The sequence below is a fragment of the Sapajus apella genome, unplaced genomic scaffold (genome assembly GCF_009761245.1).
Source record: "Sapajus apella isolate SASKATOON/1434 unplaced genomic scaffold, GSC_monkey_1.0 scaffold74, whole genome shotgun sequence".
Lineage (NCBI taxonomy): Eukaryota > Metazoa > Chordata > Mammalia > Primates > Cebidae > Sapajus > Sapajus apella.
Genome location: NW_022437014.1, coordinates 1 through 25,731, shown reverse-complemented (window position 1 = coordinate 25,731; position 25,731 = coordinate 1). Strand labels below are relative to the sequence as shown.

The window sequence follows — 25,731 nt, the reverse complement described above, 5'->3', positions numbered from 1 at the left end:
AGAGGTTGCAGTGAGCCGAGGTCCCGCCACTGCACTCCAGCCTGGGTGACAGACCTCCATCTCAAAAAAAAAAAAAGGTGTTTGAATGGCTTCATGGTTATGGTAAAAAAATTCCATGGAGTCAAAGGACGTACAGTGAAAAGTTGCTTCCTTCCACCTCTGTTTAGCAGTTCCTAGTTCCTTTATCCAGAGACAGCCACTGTTTTCAGTTTCTTCTAGAAATGTTCAGTGCAATACAAGCTTATGTATATTTAACCCATTTTTCAAAAAGATTCACATAGTAGTATATATAGCATTGTTAAGAGGAAAAAAAACCTCAAAGCAGTATGTAATAACCCAAGCACAAAGTATCCATACTGTAAATGTTTCTATATGCACAGGAAATACCTAGAATGATACTGTCCAAATAGTAGCCACTAGCCACATACCGCTCTTTACATTTAAAATAATTAAGGAAATAAAAGAAAACCCAGGCCAGGCACGGCGGTTCATGACTGTAATCCCAGCACCTTGGGAGTCCCTGGCGGGTGGATCACTTAACGTCAGGAGTTCAAGACCAGCCTGGCCAACATGATGAAATCCTGTCTCTACTGAAAAACGCAAAAAATTAGCCAGATGTGGTGGCGCTCACCTGTAATCCCAGCTACTCAGGAGACTGAGGCAGGAGAATCACTTGAACCCCGGTGGCGGGGTGTGCAGAGGTTGCAGTGAGCTGAGATGGCTCCACTTCACTCCAGCCTGGGCGACAGAGTGAGACTCCCATCTCAAAAAAGAAAAATGAAAACTTAGTCTCTCACAATAGTTTTAATCATTTAGCCCTAAATGCTTCATGAGTTTAATCATAAAAATTCTTAGTGATATGTGAAGTAGGTTAGCTTTGAGTCATTGCCTTAACACTGTCACATTTTTCTTCCACTCTCACTTAGGGAAAACAAAGAGGAAGCATTAATCGACAGACTGGAGGTGGTCACAATGCCTTCCCCATCACGAAAAGGCCTGCCAGTGAAGCAGTATGCTGTGCAGTCTCAGCTTCCAGTGTACGAGTGGCCGGACGTTGGATCTGGAGAATATGATGTTGGAGTAGTGGCTTCGTTTGGCCAACTTTTGAGTGAGGCTCTTATTCTTAAGTTTCCCTAGTAAGTTTTATTTGTAAGGAAATGTGGTATAGCAACCTTGGTCTTTATAAATGGGCCTTGTATCTAAAATGTGGTCATTTGAACTCTCTGCTTTCAGTGATTTTTTTTAATTTTTACCATTTTATTTTTGTGTACATGTTTGTTTAAAATCAGTGAATTTCTCTGCCAGGTTCAGGTAACTGAAGGGCCTTTATAAGTAGTTTATATTGTTTAAATCCAAGGTATGCTGAAAACACAGTCTGAACAAGATAGGAAATAACATCTTTCTAAAGACAGGCTTAGAAATTCCAATCCAGTAACTTAAGATGTTCCCTTTCTCTGGTAACAGAGTCGATTTATACCTGGCTACTAGGCTTCCAGTCACAGATATAGCCAAGAAAACAGGCTATAGACCACCGAAAGCAAGACCAACCAGTCCACTCTGTGTTGTGGTGTAGGGTTCACAATTCAAATCACCTGTATTCGAAGGAAAATTTACAAAATTTTTGTAAGCTGTTTGTCCTAAGAAAAGGGATCACTGCCATTAGTAAACCGGCAGCTATAAGAGTCTGTGTCACGTTCAGGACACATTAAAAAAGATTATTTGCTATGAGGCCACAGAGAGCAGCATTCAATCCAACATATGCTGATCCCTGTTCAGGTAGATTCCTTTCTGCTTGTGGAAGCTGGTTAAGTTTTCTGGTTATGATATCAAAAATTGTTAGGTTTTCCTTGGTAGTATCGGATTGACGATTTCCGTCTTGAGCCTGGTGCTGTCCTCCCAGCAGCTGGTGGGCGCCTCCCCAGGGACTCACTGCAGCCTTCGCTCAACTCGCCTGGGTACAGCCATATTTGGCTGACATTTTCTTTTAAAGTACTAAGGAACATTTTATTTGTGGCATGAGTTATCAAAATGTATTTAACTCCTTATCACCCTCTATGAGCTTTTATCTGCCTTCATTTACATTTCATATATATGCTGACAACACCCAAATTGGTCCCTCCAGCTCAGCTCTGTCCCCAAACTCTAGGCCCCCAATACCTACTGCCTCCACAGCTCTGCTTGGATGTCTGATAGCTACTTTACATTTGAGATACCCAAAGCATCTCCTAAAATCCTTATCTCAATAAATGGCTACTCCATCCTTCTAGCTGCTTGCACCAAAATCCTGGAGTCATGCTTGATTTCTTATACCCCATATCCAATCCATCAGGAAATCCTATTGGCTCTGCCTTCAAAATCTATGTAAATTCTGTCTGTATTGCTTGAACCTGGGAGGCAGAGGTTGCTGTTAGCCAAGATCACACCACTGCGTCCAGTCTGGCAACACAGCAAGACTCTGTCTAAAAAACAAACAAAAAAACTTGTGTGTCAGCACTTCCACTGCTGCCACTCTTTCCTGCATTACCACAGAAGCTTCCTAACTGGTCTCTACTTCTATCCGTGGCCCTCTTAGTCTTCTACCAACCCAGCTGCCAAAATGATCCTTTATTTATTTGTTTCTATTTTATTGTTTTTAGAGACGGTCTTGCTGTCACCCAGGCTGGAGTACAGTGTTGCTATCATAGCCCACTGCAGCCTCAGACTCCTGAGTAGCTGGGACTGTAGTCATGTGCCACCACACCCAGCTAACCTTGTTTTTTTTTTTTTTTTTTTTTTTTTTTTTTGAGAGACAGGGGTCTTGCTGTGTGGCTGAGGCTGGTGTCAAACTCCTGGATGCATGTAGTCTTCCTGCCTTGGCCTCCCAAAGCTTTGGGATTACAGGCATGAGCCACTGTACCCTGCCTCAAAGTGATCCTCTTAAAATATAAGTCAGATCATGTCACTCTGCTCGAAATCCTCTGGTAGTTTTCTGTCTTACTCAGAATAAAAGTTAGGCCAGGCCTAATTGGTCTCCCAGCTGTGCCTTGAACTTACCGAGCATTTACCTCCCTCGAGATCTTTGTACTTAATGTTGCCTCTGCCTGGAACGCTTTTCTCCCATATATATTCGTTGTTATTTCCTTACCTCCTTCCTGTTCTTGTTCAAGTGTTTTCTTAATGGTAATGCTTTCTCTGACCACTATCACAATTACAATCTGTCCCCCTCATATTCCTCTCCGCAGCTCTCAGCATCGTCTGGCAAACCTTTTACATATTTTATTTTTTCTTGCGTATCTCCCATTCTTTGTACATAAACTCTCTGAAGGCAAGATTTTTATTTTTCTGTCTGATTCACTGCTGCTTGTATGCCTAACACTTAGAACAGTGCCCTCACATGAAGTGTATTCAGTGAATGTTTGTTAGATTGGGCTGAACAGTGAGAATATAAGACATTCTCATATATACATGCTCCCAAAGGCACAGCCATGCTGATGGAGACATCATTAAACTAATGACAGATTAGTAAAGTATTTAAATTGCACATCAGTGGATGATAGGTATATTGGGATAAACAGCAAAGGTGAATGGATCATTTGGTGGGGATTATTTTAGGCTGGGCGTGGTGGCTCATGTCTGTGATCCTAGCACTTTGGGAGGCGGAGTATGGTCACTTGAAGCCAGGAGTTGGAGATCAGCCTGGGCAACATGGTAAGACCCTATCTCTACAAAAAATTAAAAAAAAAAATCTGGTGGTGGATGTACCTGTAGTCTCAGCAACCTAGAAGGCTGAGGTGGGAGGATCTCATGGCCTGGGAGGGTGAGGCGGCAGTGAACCAGCAGCCTGGGCAACAGAGTGAGGGCCTGTCTCAAAAGAAGAAAGAAAAGAAGAGAGAGAGAGAGAGAAATGCTGAGTGTATGATTGCTGAGAAATGCAAGAAAGAAAGAATAAATGCTGAGTGTGTGGTTGCTGAGAAATGCTGGGTGTATGATAAATTATATTGTTTGTTGAGAACGATGGCAAGGAAAACCTGGCCACCACCCCCCAGCAAGTGGAAAACTGCTTGGGGCGTTCTAAAGTAGCAAAACAGTATATGTATATCATACACCTGTTAAAACAATTCTTTTTTTTTTTTTTTTTGAGACGGAGTTTCGCTCTTGTTACCCAGGCTGGAGTGCAATGGCGCGATCTCGGCTCACCGCAACCTCCGTCTCCTGGGTTCAGGCAATTCTCCTGCCTCAGCCTCCTGAGTAGCTGGGATTACAGGCACGCGCCACCATGCCCAGCTAATTTTTTGTATTTTTGGTAGAGACGGGGTTTCACCATGTTGACCAGGATGGTCTCGATCTCTTGACCTCGTGATCCACCCGCCTCGGCCTCCCAAAGTGCTGGGATTACAGGCTTGAGCCACCGCGCCCGGCCTAAAACAATTCTTTAAGTACAGGATATGTGACCCTGCCCCCATGGCTTCCTGGTGGAGAATACTTTCTAGTTTGTCCGTGATCAGTGGTAAGCAGGTATCAGCTGCCTACCTAGTTTATCTTGTCTCTGTGAGAAAACACAGAACACCTGCTTGTTAACAATAATCACCTGTTCAGAGAGAATAACTACATGGGTCAGAGTCTGTTCAAGGCCCTCAGCCCAGAATGCTGTCAGGCCCCTGAAAACTCTGAAAGCTCTCAGCTCTGAAAACTTTGGCCCCTGGATAGTCCCACTTTGCTGTTCTATCTGGGTGTCTGCTTCTTTTTTTTTTTTTTTTTTTTTTTTGAGATGAAGTCTTGCTTTGTTGCGCAGGCTAGAGTGCAGTGGTATGATCTCAGCTCACTGCAACCTCCTTCTCCTGGGTTCAAGCGATTCTCCTGCCTCAGACTCCCCAGTAGCTGCGATTACAGGTGCCCGCCACTGCGCCCTCCTAATTTTTTTTTTATTCTTAGTAGTGATGGATTTCACCGTCTTGGCCAGGCTGGTCTCGAACTCCTGACCTCTTGATCCACCTGCCTCAGCACCCCAAAGTGCTGTGATTACAGGCATGAGCCACTGTACCTGGCTGGGTGCCTGCTGCTTAATGCCTCCAGTGCTGCCTGGGTGGGGGTTTCTGTGGCCGACCTGGTCTTAGTAAAGAAAAAGCTTATTTTGGGCAGTCTATCTGTAAACCAAGTGAAGTGAGGGTAGTTATATTACTAAACTATAAAATTAGAATTGTTCATGAGATGCATAATAGGGTTTGAGTGGTTCTCTTATAGTCATAAGTGCATTTTAAAATTTTATTTAAAAACTCCCAGACATCTGGGCTATTGTAGGACATCTTTAGAACAGTAAATAGTTGTTCTGGCTCTGTTTTTAATTAAATTTCATTGGTTTCTTATGGCAAGAGAATGAATTTACCTTTAACCTTTTTCCTTTCAGGTGATACAACGTGTGACTTAGATTTAACTGTCAGGTTTTCAGAATTTCTGGGAAAGTTTCATAATGAAAAGTAGTGTAATAGCTTAGGTAGTGGTAATGAAGTGGTAACGCCCACTGACTACTACTTTCTGCATTTTCTAACTCAGTGGCATACTGAATGTCCATCCCAGTTGCCTACCGAGATGGCGTGGCCCAGCCCCTATAATCCATACAGTGCTTCATGGAGACCCAGTTGCTGGAGTCACAATTATGCAAATTAGACCTAAAAGGTAGAACATATTTCCCTTTCTTGAGATTTTTGTGATTTTAAATGTTGATGTCAGCCTGTTTGGGGGGCAATGGATGAATGAGTGGCACTCCCTAATTTCTGTGACTCCGGAGTGCTGCTTTTGCTTTTATAGCCTTTCTGTTTTTTCCTGGTTTTTAACATAAACCGTATGTCTTTTGGTATTTGTGCAGGATCTGTTTAAAGTCCATATGAAAATTGTAATTTGTCAACTGAAATAAGTTATATTATTAATACTTTTTATAAAAGACACTGTATAAATGAGAAATGGGATTTTTGTATGTTAATTGTTTTGAATCTTGGTTTTGCTGGCCATGGTTTCTAAACTATGGCCAAAAGTTTTTTGGAACCTAAAATAAGAATATATTGTATATCAATATGCAATATAATTGTCCTAAAACATTCGTTTTTTTCCTATCATACCTGCAGTCTAGAAACAATTATTTAAACTTGAGTTTCTTCAGTCCCTTGCCTGTTACCACCTAATTGCCCCCTCAAAAAAGAATAATTCACAAGTTCACAGGAACAACATGGTGTCTGGGCTTTGCTTTAACTGACTTCAGAAAACAAGAGAGGGAGTAGATGAGACAAGAGCGGCGAAACCTTGGTAATTCTAAAATTTGAGCCAGGCATTGTAGCTCACACCAGTAATCCTGACACTTTGGGAGGCCGAGGTGGGAGTATCACTTGAGTCCAGGAGTTCAAGACCAGCCTGGGCAGCATACAAAAAAATAAAAAAAAATTAGCCAGGTGTGTTGGTATGCACCTATAGTCCCAGCTAGTCAGAGCTACTCAAGAGGCTGAGGTGAGAGAATCTCTTCAGCCTAGGAGGCTAGGCTGCAGTGAGGTAAGATTGCACCACCGCATTCCAGCCTGGGCAACAGAGCAAGAACCTGTCTCAAAAAAAAGTCTGATGTATATATGTTGATTCATTAGATTGTTCACTCTTTTGGCGGGTGTTTGCAATTTTTCACAATAAACATTTTATTAAAGCTTCTGGATTAGAAATAGAATTAACAAAAACACAGTTAAAAAATTTAAATAGGCTGGGTGCTGTGGCTCACGCCTGTAATCCCAGCACTTTGGGAGGCCAAGGAAGGCGGATCACGAGGTCAGAAGATCGCGACCATCCTGGTTAACATGGTGAAACCCTGTCTCTACTAAAAATACAAAAAATTAGCCAGGCATGGTGGCACGTGCCTGTAGTCCCAGCTACTTGAGAGGCTGAGGCAGGAGAGTCACTTGAACCCAGGAGGCGGAGGTTGCAGTGAGCCAAGATCGCACCACTGTGCTCCAGCCTGGGCAACAGAGCGAGACTCCGTCTCAAAAAAACAAAATTTTAGATAAAGCATATTTCTCATGAAAACCTATGGCCAGTGTTTACAGAGCTTGATGTAAAATATCAGACTTGTGGGAATACAAATATACTTGCATTTCGTTTTTTTTTTTTTTTTTTTTTTTAAGATGGAGTCTCAATCTGTGGCTCAGGCTGGAATGCAGTGAAATGATCTTGGCTCACTACAACCTCTGCTTCCTGGTTCAAGTGATTCTCCTGCCTCAGCCTCCTGAGTAGCTGGGACTACAGGCACGTACTACCATGCCCAGCTAATTTTTCGTATTTTTGATAACGATGGGGTTTCATCCTGTTGGCCAGGCTGGTCTCAAACTCCTGACCTCAAGTGATCCGCCCGTCTCGGCCTCCCAAAGTGCTATGATTACAGGTGTGAGCCACCGCTTCTGGCCCTACCACCTACCATGGTGATAATCTAGGCAAAACTCTTATCCTTTGAGGAAGGGACTATGGAAAGAAATAATTATGAATTTCCTAACTGTACTTCCATGGAAAATAAATTATTTGCCTTATGCTTTTCATACACAAATAGAAATTTTTAATGTTGTTACTAATGGTATAATTTTTCAGTAATTGTAATTAAATTCCTGATATGCAACTGTATTCTTTTTTCCCTTCAGGAAAAACAAACTTAGAATCTAAATACAGGCCATATTTTGTTCTCCCATCTTTCTTTTTTTTTTTTTTTTTTTTTGAGACGGAGTTTCACTCTTGTTACCCAGGCTGGAGTGCAATGGCATGATCTCGGCTCACCGCAACCTCCGCCTCCTGGGTTCAGGCAATTCTCCTGCCTCAGCCTCCTGAGTAGCTGGGATTACAGGCACGCGCCACCATGTCCAGCTAATTTTTTGTAGTTTTTAGTAGAGGTGGGGTTTCACCGTGTTGACCAGGATGGTCTCGATCTCTTGACCTCGTGATCCACCCGCCTCAGCCTCCCAAAGTGCTGGGATTACAGGCTTGAGCCACCGCGCCCGGCCTCTCCCATCTTTCAAACTGACATTGTCTCCCTTGCTAGTGGCTGACAGCCAAATTAATAGCCAGTGATAAATTATCTTTATTTTTTTTATTTTTTAAGAGATAGGGGCTGGCTGTATTGGCCAGGCCGGTCTCAAACTCAGGGATCAAGCGATCCTGCTGCCTCAGCCTCCTGAGTAACTGGGACTGCAGGCATGCAGACCCTGTACCTGGCTTGTATCTTTCTGTGTGTGGACAGTGATTCAGGAGATAGTAATCATTGTTATTATTTGCTTTTGATTTTTTGCTAGGTTCGATGTAGGCCCAATTCTCAAACAAGAAACTGTTCCTGTGCCACCCAAGAGCACTGCAAAGGAATTGGAAGCAGTGTTGTCAAGACTGGGTGCCAACATGGTATTCTCCAATATCCTACTGCTTTTACTTATTTAGTGGGTTTCCTAAGTGGTTATGAGAAGAACAATTTTGTGACTTCTAATTTTCTTAAAAACAAAAAAGAGTAGTTTCTATCTTTGGCTTCCTAAAAATTAGCCTGGCATTTGTGATTTGATATACATCTTTGAGAATTTACAAAGAGTAGGTACTGAATAAAGGCTTTCAAATGAAACAGGTGATCTTATATTGCCTACCACATGTCATAGTGAGGCCTTAGACTATTCTTCCCAATTTCACTCTCCTCACTTTCATATGTATACCTTGCATTCCCATCAGAATCAACTAACAGCAACTTTCTAAGTGGCTCTTAGCTTTCCTTCCATTTCTGTGCCTGGCTTCCAGTCATTTGTATTGGAATTCTGCTGACCATTCCACCTGTAGATGATCTTTCCTCTCTCTCTGTATTTGTATATATAGCTCATTGAAACTGCATGTGTAGAGTCTGGGTAAATGTTTAATGATTAAATTTATATTTTCCATATGAACGAGTTAATTTTATATGGAAGAAGATTTTTTTCCCACCTGTATAGATGATATTTCCTATTCTAGGCACTTGGCTAACAAGTGATCTTACAATAGTGGCTGCTGTTTATTCAGCATTGGCTTGTAAAGACTGTTCTGGATACTCTACGGACTTTTTTTTTTTTTCTTTTTTTAAAGATGGGGTTTCACCCTGATGGCCAGGCTGGTCTTGAACTCCTGACCTCAGGTGATCCACCCGCCTCGGCCTCCCAAAGTGCTGGGATTACAGGCGTGAGCCACCATGCCCAGCTATGGACTTTTTTTTTTTTTTATCCTCCCAACTTTGAGATAGTTGTTGATTGTTTCAGAGATGATGACGTTGAAGTCCAGAGACAAGGTAAATAACTTTTCCACAGTGAGACAGCTGGTAGGTGGTGGAATTAGGATTTGAACCCAGAGCTGCGTAACTCCATAGTACATTCTCCTGTGAGGTTTCACTGCCTTCTCACCCATGGGGTGAGAGTTTGTATAGCCACACACTATCCTGATGCCAGAAGTGATTCAATGACCTGTACGCTGCAGAGAGCAGAATCTCTACTGAGGTTTCCCTAAGTAGACACCTGTCCTCACAACTTAAGCCAGTGTAATACCTTACCCTGCCATGTAGTTCTTTTAAAGTTATAGGTTCAGCCTTGATGAGCCAATAGTAAAGAAATTTTTTTTTTAATTTGAGAAAAAGATAAGAAAGTTACAGGTTATTTCATAGTACTGAATTTTAATGTGTTTCTGCTTTTGTTCTTCTGTTCATTTTTAATGTATCACGTTCTTTTTTTTTGTAGCTCATTTCAGTTTTGAAAAATTTGCCTGAAAGTCTGAATGCTGGAAGACAGCAGCCAACAGAGGGGGCAACTTATGGTAAGTGAAGACTACAGAGACTCCCACATCTTTCTAAAGGTTCTGCTTGTCACTATAGCATCTGAACATTCTTCTTAGCTGTGCTTTTCCCATAATTTTGAGTAAAGTTTGAGTGCCCACTTCTGTGTGCTTTTCCGAAGAATGGTGGAAAGCATTCTGTCTCCCTCTTAGCATATAGCCTTATGAAGGATTGAGCATTTTTTTCCAGTTTTTTTAGTTTGAAAATATTAAATAGAAATAAATAGAAAGATTGGTATAATAAATACCAGTTTAGCCCCGAGTCAACAATTATTAATGTTTTCCATATTTTCTTTCTTTGTATGTATTTACTTATATGTATTTAAAATTTTGCTTACTCACTTGGAATCATGATCTTTCATCTCTAGGCAGTTTAGTGTGCCTTTCCTAAGAAAAATGAAGAATTTCCTAATAGCATCCCGTGTTCAGTCCATATTTAAGTGTTCCTAATTGTCTACAAATTTATAGTTTTATTTTTCCAACTAGGATGTAGTTGTAATTAGTTGTTATGTCTCTTTAGTCTTTAAAAAATTCCTCTTTTTCCTCGCTCTGTCATTGACTTTTTGAAGAGCCCAGGCCAGTTATTTGTTTGTTTTCTTCCAGGGTTGTTTTACTTGTTCCCTAGCTCTTATATTTCCTATAATTAGTTCTAAAGGTTTGACTGGACTCAGGCTTAAAGTTTTTGGAAAGAGTATGTTTCAGTGACATTTGTTTTTTTTCTTTTTTTTTTTAGTAGAGTTAGGAGTACAAACATTTGTTTCAGTTTATTTTTAATTTTAGGGATTGCTTTTTATTTTCCTTTATGATTAAATTTTGTTTTTTGAATATGTAAAACATATAGCTGGTTCAAAAGTTGATATACCTAGAGCAGTCTCACTTTTGTCCTCTGCAGTCTTCAGGTACCACTTGAGTAAGCCAAGATATCAGGTTGTACCAAAGCAAGTGAAGCTAAGTGTGGTCACTTGGTTGAGATGGTGACCACCAGATCTTTCCATTGTTAAGGTGTGTTTTCCCTTTTGCAATTAGCAGGTACTCTGTGGGGTAATACTCTGGCACTGTGCAAATATCCTACTTCCCAACAGTCTTTCACATAATAGTTTTAGTACAGATTGATATTTCTTGCCGAAATGAATTATTTCACTATGGATTACAAAATGGCAGTTTTCTAATTCCTTTTACATTTATTTAATAGCTGGTATTGTTATGGAAAGAAGAGTTTTTCCACATTAATTGGAGATAAATTTTAGTTAATCTTAAAATGGGGCCGGGGCTTAATTCTTTCTCTTTAATTATAGTAAGAGGTTGGTGCCATTAATTGCCTTCAATTCTGGTGTCAGGTGCATTCTTTTTAGTATCATCTGACATGTGGACTTTAATTGATGTGTTTTACAGTCATAATTCTTTGTGTTGCTCAAATTTCCCATATTTGGCCAGTGGTAGCCCCATAAATTTGGCCCCTACATTCTGTTAACACTCTTCACTTTGCTCTAGTTTGGAGTCCTTCCTTGCTTCCACCACAATATGTCCCAGGCTCCCCTTATGTATTCTCTGGCCCACATTGAAATCAGCCAGTTCTCCAGGGAGCCCTTGTTCGTTTTAGTGGGGTTGTTAGTTAAAGACCCTCTGGTATAACAATTTATTATAAGATAAGGTATCAGTTGATGAAACTAGAAGTTATATTTTTAAAAAGTATTCAAGCTCATGTTGTTTATGATTCAAATTTATCATTAGGGTTTTCCTTATATTTTGTCACACTGACTTTAAAAAAAAAATTAACGTATTTATTTGCTATGCATAACATTGTTTCAGTATTACAATACCAGTATTACTACTAACAGTAAAAATACTAAGTAATATTTAAGATTTCTTTACAGTTTTTCTTTTTGGTCCTTAGAATATATTCTAAGGGTATACAGTCAGATTACTGTCTTCAAAACTTCCTAGTAATGATTATTTTTTCCATGTGGTTTTGTTACCTAGCTTCATACATAGTTAAGTCTTAGTTTTTTTAAATTTTTTTATTTTAGGGGTTGCTTTATTTTCCTTTATGGTTAAATTTTATTTTTTGAGTACGTAAAATATTTACAAAAGTTAAAACAACTGAAAAAGGTATGCTCATGGAAGTCCTCCTTCCATGTCTGTCTCATCTAACCTGCATCCCTCCCTCTATAGGTAACTATTTTTATTAGTTTCTGATTTAGCCTTCTAGTGTTTCCTTTTGCCAAAATAAGCAAACATATACATAGTGTTATTTTTCATTTTTCTTCACAAAAGTTGGCATAAAATACATATTCTTCTATGCCTTTGATTTTTCACTTAATAGTGTATCTTGGAGACTACTTCCTATTAGTAAGAAAAGATTTTTTTTTCTTTTTTTTTTTTTTAAGGTAGGGTCTCTTGCCCAGGCTGGAGTGCAATAGTGTGATCCTGGTTCACTGCAGCCTCTACCTCCCAGGCTCAAGCAATCCTCCCACCTCAGCCTCCCAAGTAGCTGGGACTACAGGTGCGCTCCACCATGCCTGGCTACTTTTTTAATTTTTTGTAGAGGCAAGTTCTAACTATGTTGCTCAGGTGGGTCTTGAACTCCTAGACTCAGCCCATCTTCCTGCCTCGGCCTCCCAAAGGACTGAGATTACAGGCATGAGCCACCATGCCTGGCTTCCTTTGTTTTTGATGATGACATAGTCCTCAGCTGTGTGAATATATCATGATTTACCCAACAGATGTCTTATTGATGGGCATTTGGGTTGTTTCCAATCTTTTGCTATTTCAAATACTACTACTATTAAGATTAGGAAGATAACATGGGCATAGTTATTTGTAACAGTATGGTATAACTACTTGGAGTAGTTTTAATGCACATTATTCCTGTCAGTAACGTTGAGGATCTTTTCATATATTTAAGAACTATTTGCATTTCTTTTTTTCTGGGTAGTGTTGTATCGTTTGCCCTTTTTTCTATCAACATCTTTGTCCTTTTCTTCTCAGCTTTTTGAATACTTGTATTTTGTAATGAGAAATTAGTCCTCTCTGAGATAATTTGCAAATTCAGTTTGTCATTTGTTTTTTGATTTAACTTTTGGCATTTCTTTTTCTCTTATTTTAAAAAAAGCTTATTTTTGACTGGGCATGGTAGCTCACACATCTAATCCTAGCACTTTAGGAGGATGAGGCAGGTGGATCACTTAAGGTTAGGCGTTTGAGACCAGCCTGGCAAACATGGCGAAACACTGTCTTTAGTAAAAATACAAAAAAATCATCCAGGCGTGGTAGTGCACGCCTGTAGTCCCAGCTACTTGGGAGGCTGAGGCACAAGCATCTCTTGAGCCTGGGAGGTGGAGGTTGCAGTGAGCTGAGATTGTGCCACTGCAGCTTGGGCAATGGAGCAAGACCCTGCCTAAAAAAAAAAAGTTATTTTTATGTAGTCCCATTTCATAGTTAGAAGGACATTTTCTATTCCCAGGATATAAACAAGTTCACTCATGTTTTCTTTTAGTATTTATATGATTATTTGTTATTTTTGCTTGCTATGTGGAAACTTTTGAACATATAGAAAAGTTGAGAGATGAGAATGAATTATCTGGTATTTCTTATTCAGCATCAATAGTTGTCAATTCATGGACACTGACCCTGATACTCATTTTTGCTCTTGGCTTTATCTTGTAGCCCCTAAGATTTCTGCTGGTACCAGTTGTATAAAATGGGAGGAACAAACTTCAGAACAAATATTCAGACTTTACCGTGCCATTGGAAATATCGTAAGTTGAGAAGTCAGGTTGCAGTTCTACCTAATTGGCTTTCTATGTGTGTAATATGCTTTCTAAATATTTTTATTTAGGAATAATCCCAAATAAAAGGATCCCAAGTAAAAGGTTGATCTTATGAACAAAACCTAGGAAACCTGAAATTTATTCTTTTTTTTTTTTTTGAGACGGAGTTTTGCTCTTTTTACCCAGGCTGGAGTGCAATGGCGCGATCTCGGCTCACCGCAACCTCCGCCTCCTGGGTTCAGGCAATTCTCCTTCCTCAGCCTCCTGAGTAGCTGGGATTACAGGCACACGCCACCATGCCCAGCCAATTTTTTGTAGTTTTTAGTAGAGATGGGGTTTCACCATGTTGACCGGGATGGTCTCGATCTCTTGACCTCGTGATCCACCCGCCTCGGCCTCCCAAAGTGCTGGGATTACAGGCGTGAGCCACTGCGCCTGGCCCGAAATTTATTCTTAAAGTATTCTTTAAACTGTTTAAAGTGTTTATAGAGACCTTAGAATTCACAAAGCACTTTTAAATATATGTACGTCGCAGTTTCACATAACCAACTTTTACTATCCTACTTCGTAGGCGAGGAGAAAGAAAATGATATTACTAACAGGATGTCCAGTCACTAAAAAATGAATTTAAATCTTCTAACTCCTAATCCGCTGCTTTTTCCAGTATGTCTTTCTGCCTTTGGCCATTTTTTTACAATTGAATTGTTAAATCATTGATTTCTACATATGGCACATCAAGTGTAGTAATACAACAGTTTTTTAAAATGTCTGAGTGAAATTCCCAGTTCATTGATAAATTTGTGGGGTGTTTTTCTTTCATTTCAGTAGCTACTTGTGTGTTATTTCAACACTGGGCTTACCGTATGTGTGTGTTTGTGTGTTTTGTTTTACTTTTTGAGACAGGATCTGGCTCTGTCTCCCAGGCAATCTTGACCCACTTCGAACTCTGCCTCCCAGGCTCAAATGAGCCTCCTGTGACAGCCCCTGAATAGCTGCAGCCACATCCACACACTACCACACCTGGGTAATTTTTGTATTTTTTTGTAGAGACGAGGTTTTTGCCATGTTGTCTAGGCTGGTCTCAGACTCCTGACCTCAAGTGATCCACTCTCCTCAGCCTCCCAAAGTGCTGGGATTACAGGCATGAGCCACTGTGCCTGGTCAAGTGTGTGGTTTTTTTTTTTTTTATTTTTAAATAAGATGGGGTTTCACCATGATGGCCAGGCTGGTCTTGAACTCCTGACCTCAGGTGATCCACCCACCTCGGGCTCCCAAAGTGCTAGGATTACAGGCATGAGCCACCACGCCCTGCCAAGTGTGTGGCTTTTAATGGACCATCTCTGTTATTAATGTTGGGTTAAATGGGGAACTGCCATTGGCTATCTATAGCATGCTGCATTCTTCAATAAGGAGGATCACAGACTCATGTTACCTTTATTATTATCCCTTTTTAAAGTTGAAGAAATCGAGGCTTAAAGTAGATAATTGTTATTAAGCGTTACTCAATGTCATGTTGCTAGTTAATGAAAGTCAGAGTCAGGTTTTGAACAAGATCTGTCTTCAAATCCTATCATTTTCCACTGCCACAGAATGGCATCAGGAAATAAGGACTTTAGAGCCAGACAGAGCTGGGTTCCATCTTGACTCTGCTACTTCCTAACTTTGTAGACTCAGGAAAGTTATTTAACCTCCAAGCTTTAGTTTGTTCATTGGAACATCAGGGCTGGTAATAATGGATTTACAGCATCTTGTACAGTATCTGGCACAGAATAGATACTCATTAAATGATAGCCGCTATTATTCATTCATTCATTAAACAAAATATTTATTGAAGCCCTATTATATGTCAAGCAGTGTACTAGGTACTATAAGATATAGGTGGTGTGGGAGGACAGACCAAAAAAAAAAAAAAAAAAAAAACCAGACCAGGCACGCTGGCTCACACCGGTAATCCTAGCACTTTGGGAGTCCAAGATGGGTGTATTACCTGAGGTCAGGAGTTTGAGACCAGCCTGGCCAACATGGTGAAACCCTGTCTGTTAAAAATACAGTGAAAAGATTAGCTGGGCATGGTGGCATGCACCTGTAATCCCAGCTACTAGGAAGGCTGAGGCAGGAGAATCACTTGAATCCAGGAAGCAGAGGTTGCAGTGAGCCGAGATCACACTGCTGCACTCTAGCGAGGGCAACAAAGCAAGACTCTGTCTCCAAAAAAAAAGTGAAGAATTCCTTGATGAAAATAAAAATAGGGTCATATAGAATAACTGGAGGTTATTTTAGATTGGTGATGGGAAAAGCCCCTGTTTGACGCTGACACTTAAGCTGACATCTGAAAGACAATAAGGAGCCAGCCATGCCTAGATCAGAGAAGAGTATTCTAGGCAGAGGAACAGCTAGTACAAAACCCAAGGTGGGATAACCCAGTTAAAGAATCACAAGAAAAGAAAACTACAGATTGATATCCCTGAATATAGATGTGCAGGTGCTCAACAGAATCAGCAAACTAAATCCAGCAACATATGAAAAAGGATTATACACCATGACTAATTTGGATTGTCTCACTCTGTCGCCTAGGCTGGAGTAATTTCAGCTAACTGCAACCTCTGCCTTCTGGGTTCAAGTAGTTCTCCTGCCTCAGCCTCCTAAGTAGCTGGGACTACAGGCGTGCGCCACCATGTTCAGCTAATTTTTTTGTATTTTTAGTAGAGATGTGGTTTCACCATGTTGGCCAAGCTAGTCTCAAACTCCTTACCTCGAGTGATCCACCGACTTCGGCCTCCCAAAGTGCTGGGATTACAAATGTGAGCCACCATGCCCCACCCAAGTGGGATTTATCCAAGGAATGCAAGGTTGGTTCAACATGAAAATCAGTCAATGTAACATACCATATTAGTAGAATAAAGGACAGAAGCTACATCACTGTATCAATAGATGGAGAAAAAACATTTGACAAAATCCAACACATTTTTTAAAAACCTCAATAAACTAAAAATAGAAGAGCATTTCCTCAACTTGCTAAAGGACATCTATGAAGACCCTGCATCTAACATCATACTTAATGAAAGAAACCAGGGGCAGTGGTGGATGCTGTAGTCCCAGACATTTTGGAGGCTGAGATGGGAGGATCGCTTGAAGCCAGGAGTTTGAGACCAGCCTGGGCAATATAGCCAGACTTTGTCTCTTAAAAAAAAAGGAAGGAAAGAAAGGAAAAAAGAAAGAAAATTGCCAGACTTTGTCTCTAAAAAAAAAAAAAAAAAAAACGGAAGACAAAGCCTTTCCCCTAAAATCACAAAGAAGATAAAGATGTCTGCTTTCTCGAAGTTAAATGTCTTCTATTTAACTGTTCTGTTGGGGCAATTAGACAAGAAAAAAGAAACAAAGGCAGCCAAATGAGAGGTTAGAAAGGAAGAAGTAAAACTGTCTCTGTTTGTAGACGATATGATCTTGCATATAAAAAATCATGAAGAATTTCCAGAAAAACTATTAGAGCTACTAAACTGTAAAGACGACCCAAGTTAATAGAAAGACCTCTGTATTCATTGATGGGATAAACTTAGTATTGTTAAGGTGCCTCTATTCCCCAAATTGATGTACAGATTCAATACAATTCCTAAAAAAAAATCCCAGTTGGCTTTTTGTACAAATTGACAAGCTGCTCCTAAAGTGCATATGGAATTGCAAGGAGCCCAGAATAGCCAAAACTAACAAAATTGGAGGACTCATAATTCTCAGTTTCAAAGCTTGCTACGAAACTACAGTAACCAATATAGTGTGGTACCGGCTGTAGCTTAATGGAGTAGAATTAAGAGTCTAGAAATAGGCCAGGCATGATGGCTCATGTCTGTAATCCTAGCACTTTGGGAGGCTGAGGCAGGTGGATCACTCGAGGTCAGGAGTTTGAGACCAGCCTGGCCAGCATGGTGAAACCTCATCTCTACTAAAAATATTCACAAAAATTAGCCAGATGTGGTGCATGCCTGTAGTCCCAGCTACTCAGGAGACTGAGGCACGAGAATCACTTGAACTTGGGAGATGGACGTTGCAGTGAGCTGAGATGACACTACTGCACTCTAGCCTGGGTAACAGAGTGAGACTTCTGTCTCGGATTTTTAAAAAAGCCTAGAAATAGTAACTTAGGCATATCCTAAGAGTGACAGAAAAAAAGAGAAAAAAATTTAAAAAAAGACAAAAAGAGAAAAAAGCCTAGAAATAAACCCATACATTTATGGTCAATTGATTTTTTTTTTTTTTTCTTCTGACAAGAGTGCCAAGATGATCCAATGGAGAATGAATCGTATTTTCAATAAATGGCACTGGGACAACTGGTTGTCCACAATCAAAAGAATGAATTTGGACCTCATGCCACATCATATGTGAAAGTTAAAGAAGCTGAAGAGTAGCTAAAACTAGAAAACTCTTACAAGAAAATATAGGTATAAATACTCATGACATTGAGTTAGGCAGTACTTTCTTAGACATGATGCCATGAAGCATAAGCAGTCAGACTAAAAATGGAGAAATTGGACTTCTTCAAAATTAAAAAGCGTTGTGCTTCAAAAGATACCACGAATAAAGGAAAAAAGACAGGTAGGCCAGACATGGTGGCTCATGCCTATAATCCCAGCACTTCAGGAGGCTGAGACAGGAGGATTGCTTGAGCCCAGGAGTTTGAGACCAGACTGGGCAATGTAGGGAGTCCCCATCTCTACAACAAAACAAAAATAGCTGGGCATCGTGGTGCACACCTGTGGTACTAGCTACTTGGGAAGCTGGAATAAAAAGATGCACTTGAGCCAGAGAGGTTGAGACAGCAGTGAGCCGTGATTGCACCACCGCACTTCAGCTGGGTGACAAAGTGAGACCCTGTCTCAAAAAAAAAAAAAAAAAGACAGCTTATAGAATGGGAGAAAATAGTTGCAAATCATATAACTGATAAGGGCTTAATATCCAGAGTAAATAACTCTTATAACAACTCTGCAGCAAAACAATAAATAACTGAATTGGGGCAGAGCAAGACCCTGTCCAAAAAAGGGAAAACAAGCTGCAACTGTAGCCAGATAGCCAGATGGCAGACAATGGCAGTTTGAAGCAATGGTAATGGTGGGTAGAAAGAGGTGGACATCCAGACTGTGCTTGGAGGGAGAGTCAGTGGGGTTTGCCGATGGAATCTGGGAAATTAGGGAAAGATAAGTTAGGGTCACTCGTAGATTTTTGGCTTGAGAAACTGGGTGAATAGCGGAGCCATGTAGTTGAGATGAGGATGTCTGGGGAGGATTAAATTTGGGAAGAAAAATCAATAGTTTTCGCCGTGTTAAGTTTGACATAAATTAGAAGACATTCATATGGAGATATCAAGTAGACAACGTCCTGAGATGCAGTTTAGGCCAGCAGCTTGAAATCTGCTGGCACCTATAACTTACTGCATGATGGTTCTTACCCTCTGCTGTTTGTCTTTTCTATCCATGGGGAAAAGCTTTGTGCTATAAAAAGACTGAAGGTGGGATTTGGTTCCTAGAACTACCCTTTACTGCCCGAGAGGAAGGCCCTTATTTTTGAGCTTCTGCTTTTTTTAAACCTCTAGAGTGGGATTAATGACCACATACACAACTGTCAAGGTCAAAGGAAATGAACTAGGTGAATGTAAATCCATGCAAACATAAGATTTTGGCAGTAATGATGGCAGACACCAAAATGATTATGTTCTTACCATCCCTTTCCTTTCTACAATGCTCTGATGATAAGGTGAGCTTTACCTCCTCAAGATCGAGGTTATATTCTGAGTATGTACCTAGCATGCTTTACTCTCAGTAAACAAAAATCTTTTTTAGTCAGTAAGCATGTTTCAGAAATATTTTGAGTTCTTTAAAAGAAAAAAATTGCACACGTGAAAATCGTTTCAGAACTTTTATTGAAGCAGGCAAAAAAAAAAATAAAAGTGAGCCAGCAAGTTTTAGAAGAGGATATAACAGAGGTAACGGTTGTGAACTTCATTTACTTTTTTGATTTAATGTTCAAATTATTACAACAACCTAACTCTTCTGAAAGTTAAATATCCTCTTTAAGGGATGTCATAAAAAGAGCGCTGTGCTGAGACTCAGCAAACAGAACTGGCTTTGCCACTAACTAGCTGGGTCCAACCTTGGGAAATGGTTGCATTTCTCTGAGTCTCACATCTCTTCATCTATGAAATAGAGGATTGAACTACACTCTGAAAATGCATTCAATTCAGAAATTTGAGAGAACTTATTTCCTGGTGTGTGTTAATTTTTATTAACATATTTAAAATTTATTAACATATTTAAATTAGGCTCTAGGATCTCAGGTATGTTGGAAGTGTGTTACATGATAAAGGTGATATTTCACACTGGAGGGAGGAGTAAGATGGATTATCATCTAGTAAATAGCATTGGGGTAACTGGCCAACCATTGGAGGGGGAAGCCTTCAAATTTTATCTTTTAAAATCATAGAAACTGCTATATTATAACAATGCATATGTAGTTAACAATACTGGACTGTATACTTACAATTTGTTAATAGAGTAGACTTTTCTTATGTGTTTTTTACCATAACAAAGTCAGGCTGGGCACAGTGGCTCACGCTTGTAATCCCAGCACTTTGGGAGGCTGAGGCAGGTGGATCACGAGGTCAAGAGATCAAGATCATTCTGGCCAACATGGCGAAACCCCATCTTTACTAAAAATATGCGTGGTGGTGCATGCCTGTAGCCCAGCTACTTGGGAGACTGAGGCAGGAGAATCGCTTGAACACGGGAGGCGGAGGTTGCAGTGAGTCAAGATCGCACCGCTGCACTCCACCCTGGCGAAAGAGTGAGACTCCGTTTAAAAAAAAAAAAAAAAAAGGGCTGGGCACTGTGGCTCACGCCTGTAATCCCAGCACTTTGGAAGGCCAAGGCTGGCAGACCACAAGGTCAGGAGATGAAGGCCATCCTGGCCAGCATAGTGAAAACCTATCTCTACTAAAAATACAAAAATTAGCTGGGCGTGGTGGCATGCGCCTGTAGTCCCAGCTGCTCTGGAGGCTGAGGCAGGGGAATCGCTTGTACCCAGGAGGCAGAGGTTGCAGTGAGCCTAGATCGCGCCACTGCACTCCAGGCTAGTAACAGAGCAAGACTCTGTCTCAAAAAAAGTATATAAAAATAAAATCACAAGGACTGGAAAATAGCACAATTGAACAATTTGACAATATTTAATCTTAAAGTGTGGGGTAGGCCTCTTTAAGTATGATATGAACCACTGAAGTCATGAGAAAGACTGACAAATATAACTATAAAAATAAAAGATTTATGCTGTCCCCAAGATTAAAAGTCAATAAACTGAGGAAAATCTTCACAACACATATAAGAGTTAAAAGGCTAATTTCCTAAATATATAAAATATTTTTGCAAATTAATGAGATTGGCCATCCCAGTTTTTTAAAACAGGCGCAGTGGCTCACGCCTGTAATCCCAGCACTTTGGGAGGCCGAGGTGGGTAGATCACGAGGTCAGGAGATCAAGACCGTCCTGACCAACATGGTGAAACCCCGTCTCTACTAAAAATACAAAAAAGTTAGCTGGGTGTGGTAGTGCATGCCTGTAGTCCCAGCTACTTGAGAGGCTGAGGCAGGAGAATTGCTTGAACCCAGGAGGCGGAGATTGCAGTGAGCTGAGATCGTGCCACTGCACTACAGTCTCGCAACAGTGCGAGACTCCATCTCAAAACACACACGTATGCACACACACCCACACACACACACACACACACACACACAGGGTTTAAATAGGCAGGTTACAGAGACATAAATTAAAAGTGCCCATAAATACATGGATGGCTCCTCAGCTTCACTAATAATAAACAGCAAGAGATTATAATATTTTTTTCTCACTTATCCAGGCAGTTTAGCAATAAAATGTTGATGCTGTTTAACCTAGGCATTCCACTTTAAAAACAGAAAAGCCCAAAAGTATTATCCAGAAATGTAGAAGTACTCAAAGATATATCTACAAGCCTGTTACCCGAGTTTATAATGTTATAAATCCCAAGAAATTGTAAATAACTGAAATATCTATCATAAAGAGATTTGTTACACAAATTATATATTCATAAAATGGGCTACTGTGCAGCAGATAGAGTGAAATAGGTAAGTATGTACTGATGAAACATCAATGGCTTATGGCCAAGTAACAAAAGTCCTTGTAAAACAGTATTGATGCAGGACTTTTTGCTCCTTAGCTCAGCTGAAATCTGGGTTCTTGTCTCACAACCAGGAAAAATTAGGCACATGGACACATTGAAACATGAGAAGAGTGGAATTTATTAAAAGAAAGCTATCAGCAAAAGGGATCCTGCCAGCAGGCTCCCACCCCACAGACTGACTACCAGAACACTGCACAGCATCTGAAGAGGCCAGGCTCCTTCCCTTGCATAAGGCACAAATTCCTGGTGGCTCCATCCCCATTCTTCCAGTGTGCATGTGGGCCCTTAGTCTGAGCCACTCTACATTGATTTATTTCCTTTACTGCACATGTGTTAAGGAACAGAATTTTTCACCATGGGCATGTTTAGGCAAGCCCCCTGTGCATGATGACCTGGCCAACATTTGGCTGTCTCCTGTCTCTATCAGTGTGTGCTAGATTTTTATAATAATAATTGTAGAAAAAAATACAGGGAAATGCACATGAAACTTAACAGTATTTACCTCTAGGGATGGAAATAAATACAGAATGCTATTACTTTCTAAAATGTTTTTAACATAATTGATGTAAGGCTCATATTTTTTATAAGGAGCATAAATTTTTAATTGGGAATATTCATATATTAGATATAATCATTGATTTTAAATAATGTTAGATCTTATAAATCCTGGAAAGAGTGATGTGGAGTCGTGTTTATGGCCTGTTCCATCAAACTTAGTGACTGAGTTCCCAGTTCTTCTAATTTCAGGGACAGTCCAGATTAATAAAAAATAGTAGTTGAAAAGTAGTTGGGAGTTGAGTGTATTCCTTATACCTTCTTTAATTTTACTTGCAGATTCCATTGCAGACGCTCTGGATGGCGAATACCATTAAACTTCTGGATTTGGTAGAAGTTAACAGTTCAATCCTTGCTGGTACTAACTTTTGAATAGCTAACATGGAAGCTGTTTTCACTGTAGTCTGTCTAGAAATACATCTGTTTTATCATACATCACAATTACTAAAAAGGATTATTTTGGTTTGTTTCAGTTCAGTAAAGATAATACTTTACATTCACTTACTGTCTTATTTGCAACACTCATTCTTCTGTCATTTACTCATTGCAAGAACTGGCCGGGCGCGATGGCTCATGCCTATAATTCCAGCACCTTGGGAGACTGAGGCGGGTGGATCACCTGAAGTCAGGAGTTCAAGACCAGTCTGACCAACATGGTGAAACCCTGTCTCTACTAAATACAAAAAATTAGCTGGGCTTGGTGGCACGTGCCTGTAATCCCAGCTACTTGGGTGGCTGAGGCAGGAGAATCACTTGAACCCAGGAGGCGGAGGTTGCAGTGAGCCGAGATTGCACCATTCCACTCCAGCCTGGGCAACAAGAGTGAAACTCCATTAAAAAAAAAAAAAAAGAAATCATAAGAACCTGGGAGTAGGCAGAGCAGTGTTTCTCTTTTTAAGCTCTGTAATTTCCTACATTAAGGTTTTCAGAGAATGCAAAATGATTAGTTTCATCCTGGTGAATATTATAATGAAAATATTTGGGCAACTCAGTGAAAATGTAGGCCAGAGTGTATTCATTCATACTTAATGCTATAGGTCCATTCTGAGGCCCATCAGTTGGGCCCTCCCAATATGGTGGACAGAAGGAATGTGAGCCACAGAGGAAGCTATTTAATTTAGAGTAGTTGGAGTTCCCCAGGAACCTAGGAATTAGGACTTGTTTGGGCAGGGATGAAAGGGCCAGCTTAAATCCTAAACATTCCATGTATTTCTCCCTGTTGGCTGGTTATTTCACCAAAGTGCTAACACAAACTTGTAGATTCAGCATTTTAGGTGATCACTGGGAGACTGGCTAAAGGAATTATAGCTTTGTATGTGCATGCGACGCTTTCCTTTGCGTTTCTGATGTACAGAGAGCCCTGTGCCTTCTTTGTAAGTTTTGGTTTACAAAGTCAGCATCAAATGTCTTCTCTCTGGTATTAATACTGCCTCCTAAGATTTTTTTTTTAAGAACTGGGAAGTTGCATAATTACTTTTCTCTTTCGCATATCTTTTCTTTTTTCCATCCTTCAGATCCAGAATTGATGGCACAGGCTCTTATTCCAGGATCAGTAATATACCACAAACAGTCACAGATACTGTTGGTTTATTGCAAGGTATGTTTTCCATTAGTTTCAAGTTATCATAGTTGTTTTACTGTGTTTATAGTCTGTAGCATTTATTATTTTTAGTTGGAACCTCACTTAACTGCCTGTCCATCAGACTGGGTCAAGAGACCATTTAATTTTCTTAAGAAATATTGGAGTCTCTAGCATAATATTTTTGGAAGCGATGAAGTTTTGCCAAGGCATTATTATTACTCAAAGAAGATTCAGTAGCTCGAGTGCCTTCTTCAAAGAACATGCGTATTTTCAGCAGCCCAATTTAACTAACAAGCTCTTGTGCTTGGTAACATAAAAGATAGTCATACCAAAATATCTGGCTGAACTACTGCAGGACACATATCCTACTTGCTTGTACTGCTTAACAGGACTAGAGAGATTTCTGAACTATGTAAAATAACTTTGGAATCATTATTGTTTTATAAGACTGAGAAGTGTTCCACATTCCTTCCATTTCCTAGGTATTTTGCATCATATGGTATTCATGTGAGATATTTTATGCTTAAGAAGAGGTTTAAAATGTGTGATAGATTGATCTGACCTACACAGAATGTGAATACAAAACTCCATCAACCTTCCTTTGTCTCTCACCAGCTTATTTTGGAAGTGTTGGGTGCATATGTCTTCCTTTCCTTGTCTGGGTCTATATATGTATTTCTTTCTTTTTTTTTTCTTTTTTTTTTTTTTTGAGTTGGAGTTGCCCAGGCCAGAGTCAGTGGCACAATCTCGGCTCACTGCAACCTTTTCCTCCTGGGTTCAGGAGATTCTCCTGCCTTAGTTTTCCAAGTAGCTGAGATTACAGGCACCTGCCACCACGCCTGGGTAATTTTCATATTTGTAGTAGAGATGGAGTTTTGCCATGTTGGTCAGGCTGGTGTCAAACTCCTAACCTCAGGTGATCTACACGCCTTGGCCTCCCAAAGTGCTGGGAATACAGGCATGAGCCACCACACCCAGCCTATATATGTATTTCATGTTATATACCTTTTATTCTGCTCCTTTTGTGTTTAAATACGTTTATATAGGTCTGTACATTTGTTATCACTCCTTGGTAATACGCTTTTACTTTCAATGGCAAAAACTGCAATGACTTTTACACCAACCTAATAAAGTCAAGGAATTATACATGTTACTTAGTATAGTGCTATTTGCAGCTAGGCATTTAGTAAAGGTTTGTTGGTTTGTTTCCATGATAAAAATTTTAGAAACTAATATTTACTTGGTTTTTTAGTTTTGCCACCCCTGCCTATTCACTATTTGTATTTTGCCCTTTAGGATGGTTGGATCGGTGTTCGATCAGTGATGCTCAAGAAAACACTAACAGCTACTGACTTCTACAATGGATATTTGCACCCGTGGTACCAAAAAAATTCCCAGGCTCCACCAAGCCAGTGCAGATTTCAGACTCTCAGACTTCCAGCAAAGAAGAAGCAGAAAAAAATTGTTGCTATGCAACAGTGCATTGACTAGTTAGGAAGAAGATGGATAAAAACCTATTACATATTTGTAATTTATTAAAAACCTTATTTACAAGGAATTATCTGGACTTTCAAAGAAGATGACACTTAAGAGGAAGAGAAGATTACTGTTGAAAAGATGGCTTGCGTCACTTTCCACTTTTTGTGTAACAGTAGTTAAAAACAGCTTTTTCTACTTGAATTGCAAAAAAAAAAAAAAGTTTAAATAAAACTTAAATTTATGGGCCGGGTGCGGTGGCTCAAGCCTGTAATCCTAGCGCTTTGGGAGGCCGAGGCGGGTGGATCACGAGGTCAAGAGATCGAGACC

At 40.1% G+C, this 25,731-nt stretch overlaps 1 protein-coding gene across 1 annotated transcript in view; it reads left to right on the top strand.

Annotated features, from left to right (window-relative positions):
* The window catches only part of MTFMT (mitochondrial methionyl-tRNA formyltransferase), a 31,171-nt gene extending 5,524 nt beyond the window's left edge, over positions 1-25,647 (top strand). Inside the window, exons 2-9 of the mRNA XM_032250971.1 lie at positions 927-1,136; positions 5,530-5,652; positions 8,286-8,388; positions 9,729-9,804; positions 13,489-13,580; positions 22,623-22,701; positions 23,858-23,940; positions 25,222-25,647. Of these exons, the coding sequence (XP_032106862.1) occupies positions 927-1,136; positions 5,530-5,652; positions 8,286-8,388; positions 9,729-9,804; positions 13,489-13,580; positions 22,623-22,701; positions 23,858-23,940; positions 25,222-25,416 (961 nt within the window). The 3' untranslated portion in view covers positions 25,417-25,647. The remainder of the gene's footprint in view (positions 1-926; positions 1,137-5,529; positions 5,653-8,285; positions 8,389-9,728; positions 9,805-13,488; positions 13,581-22,622; positions 22,702-23,857; positions 23,941-25,221) is intronic.
* Positions 25,648-25,731: the final 84 nt, after the last annotated feature.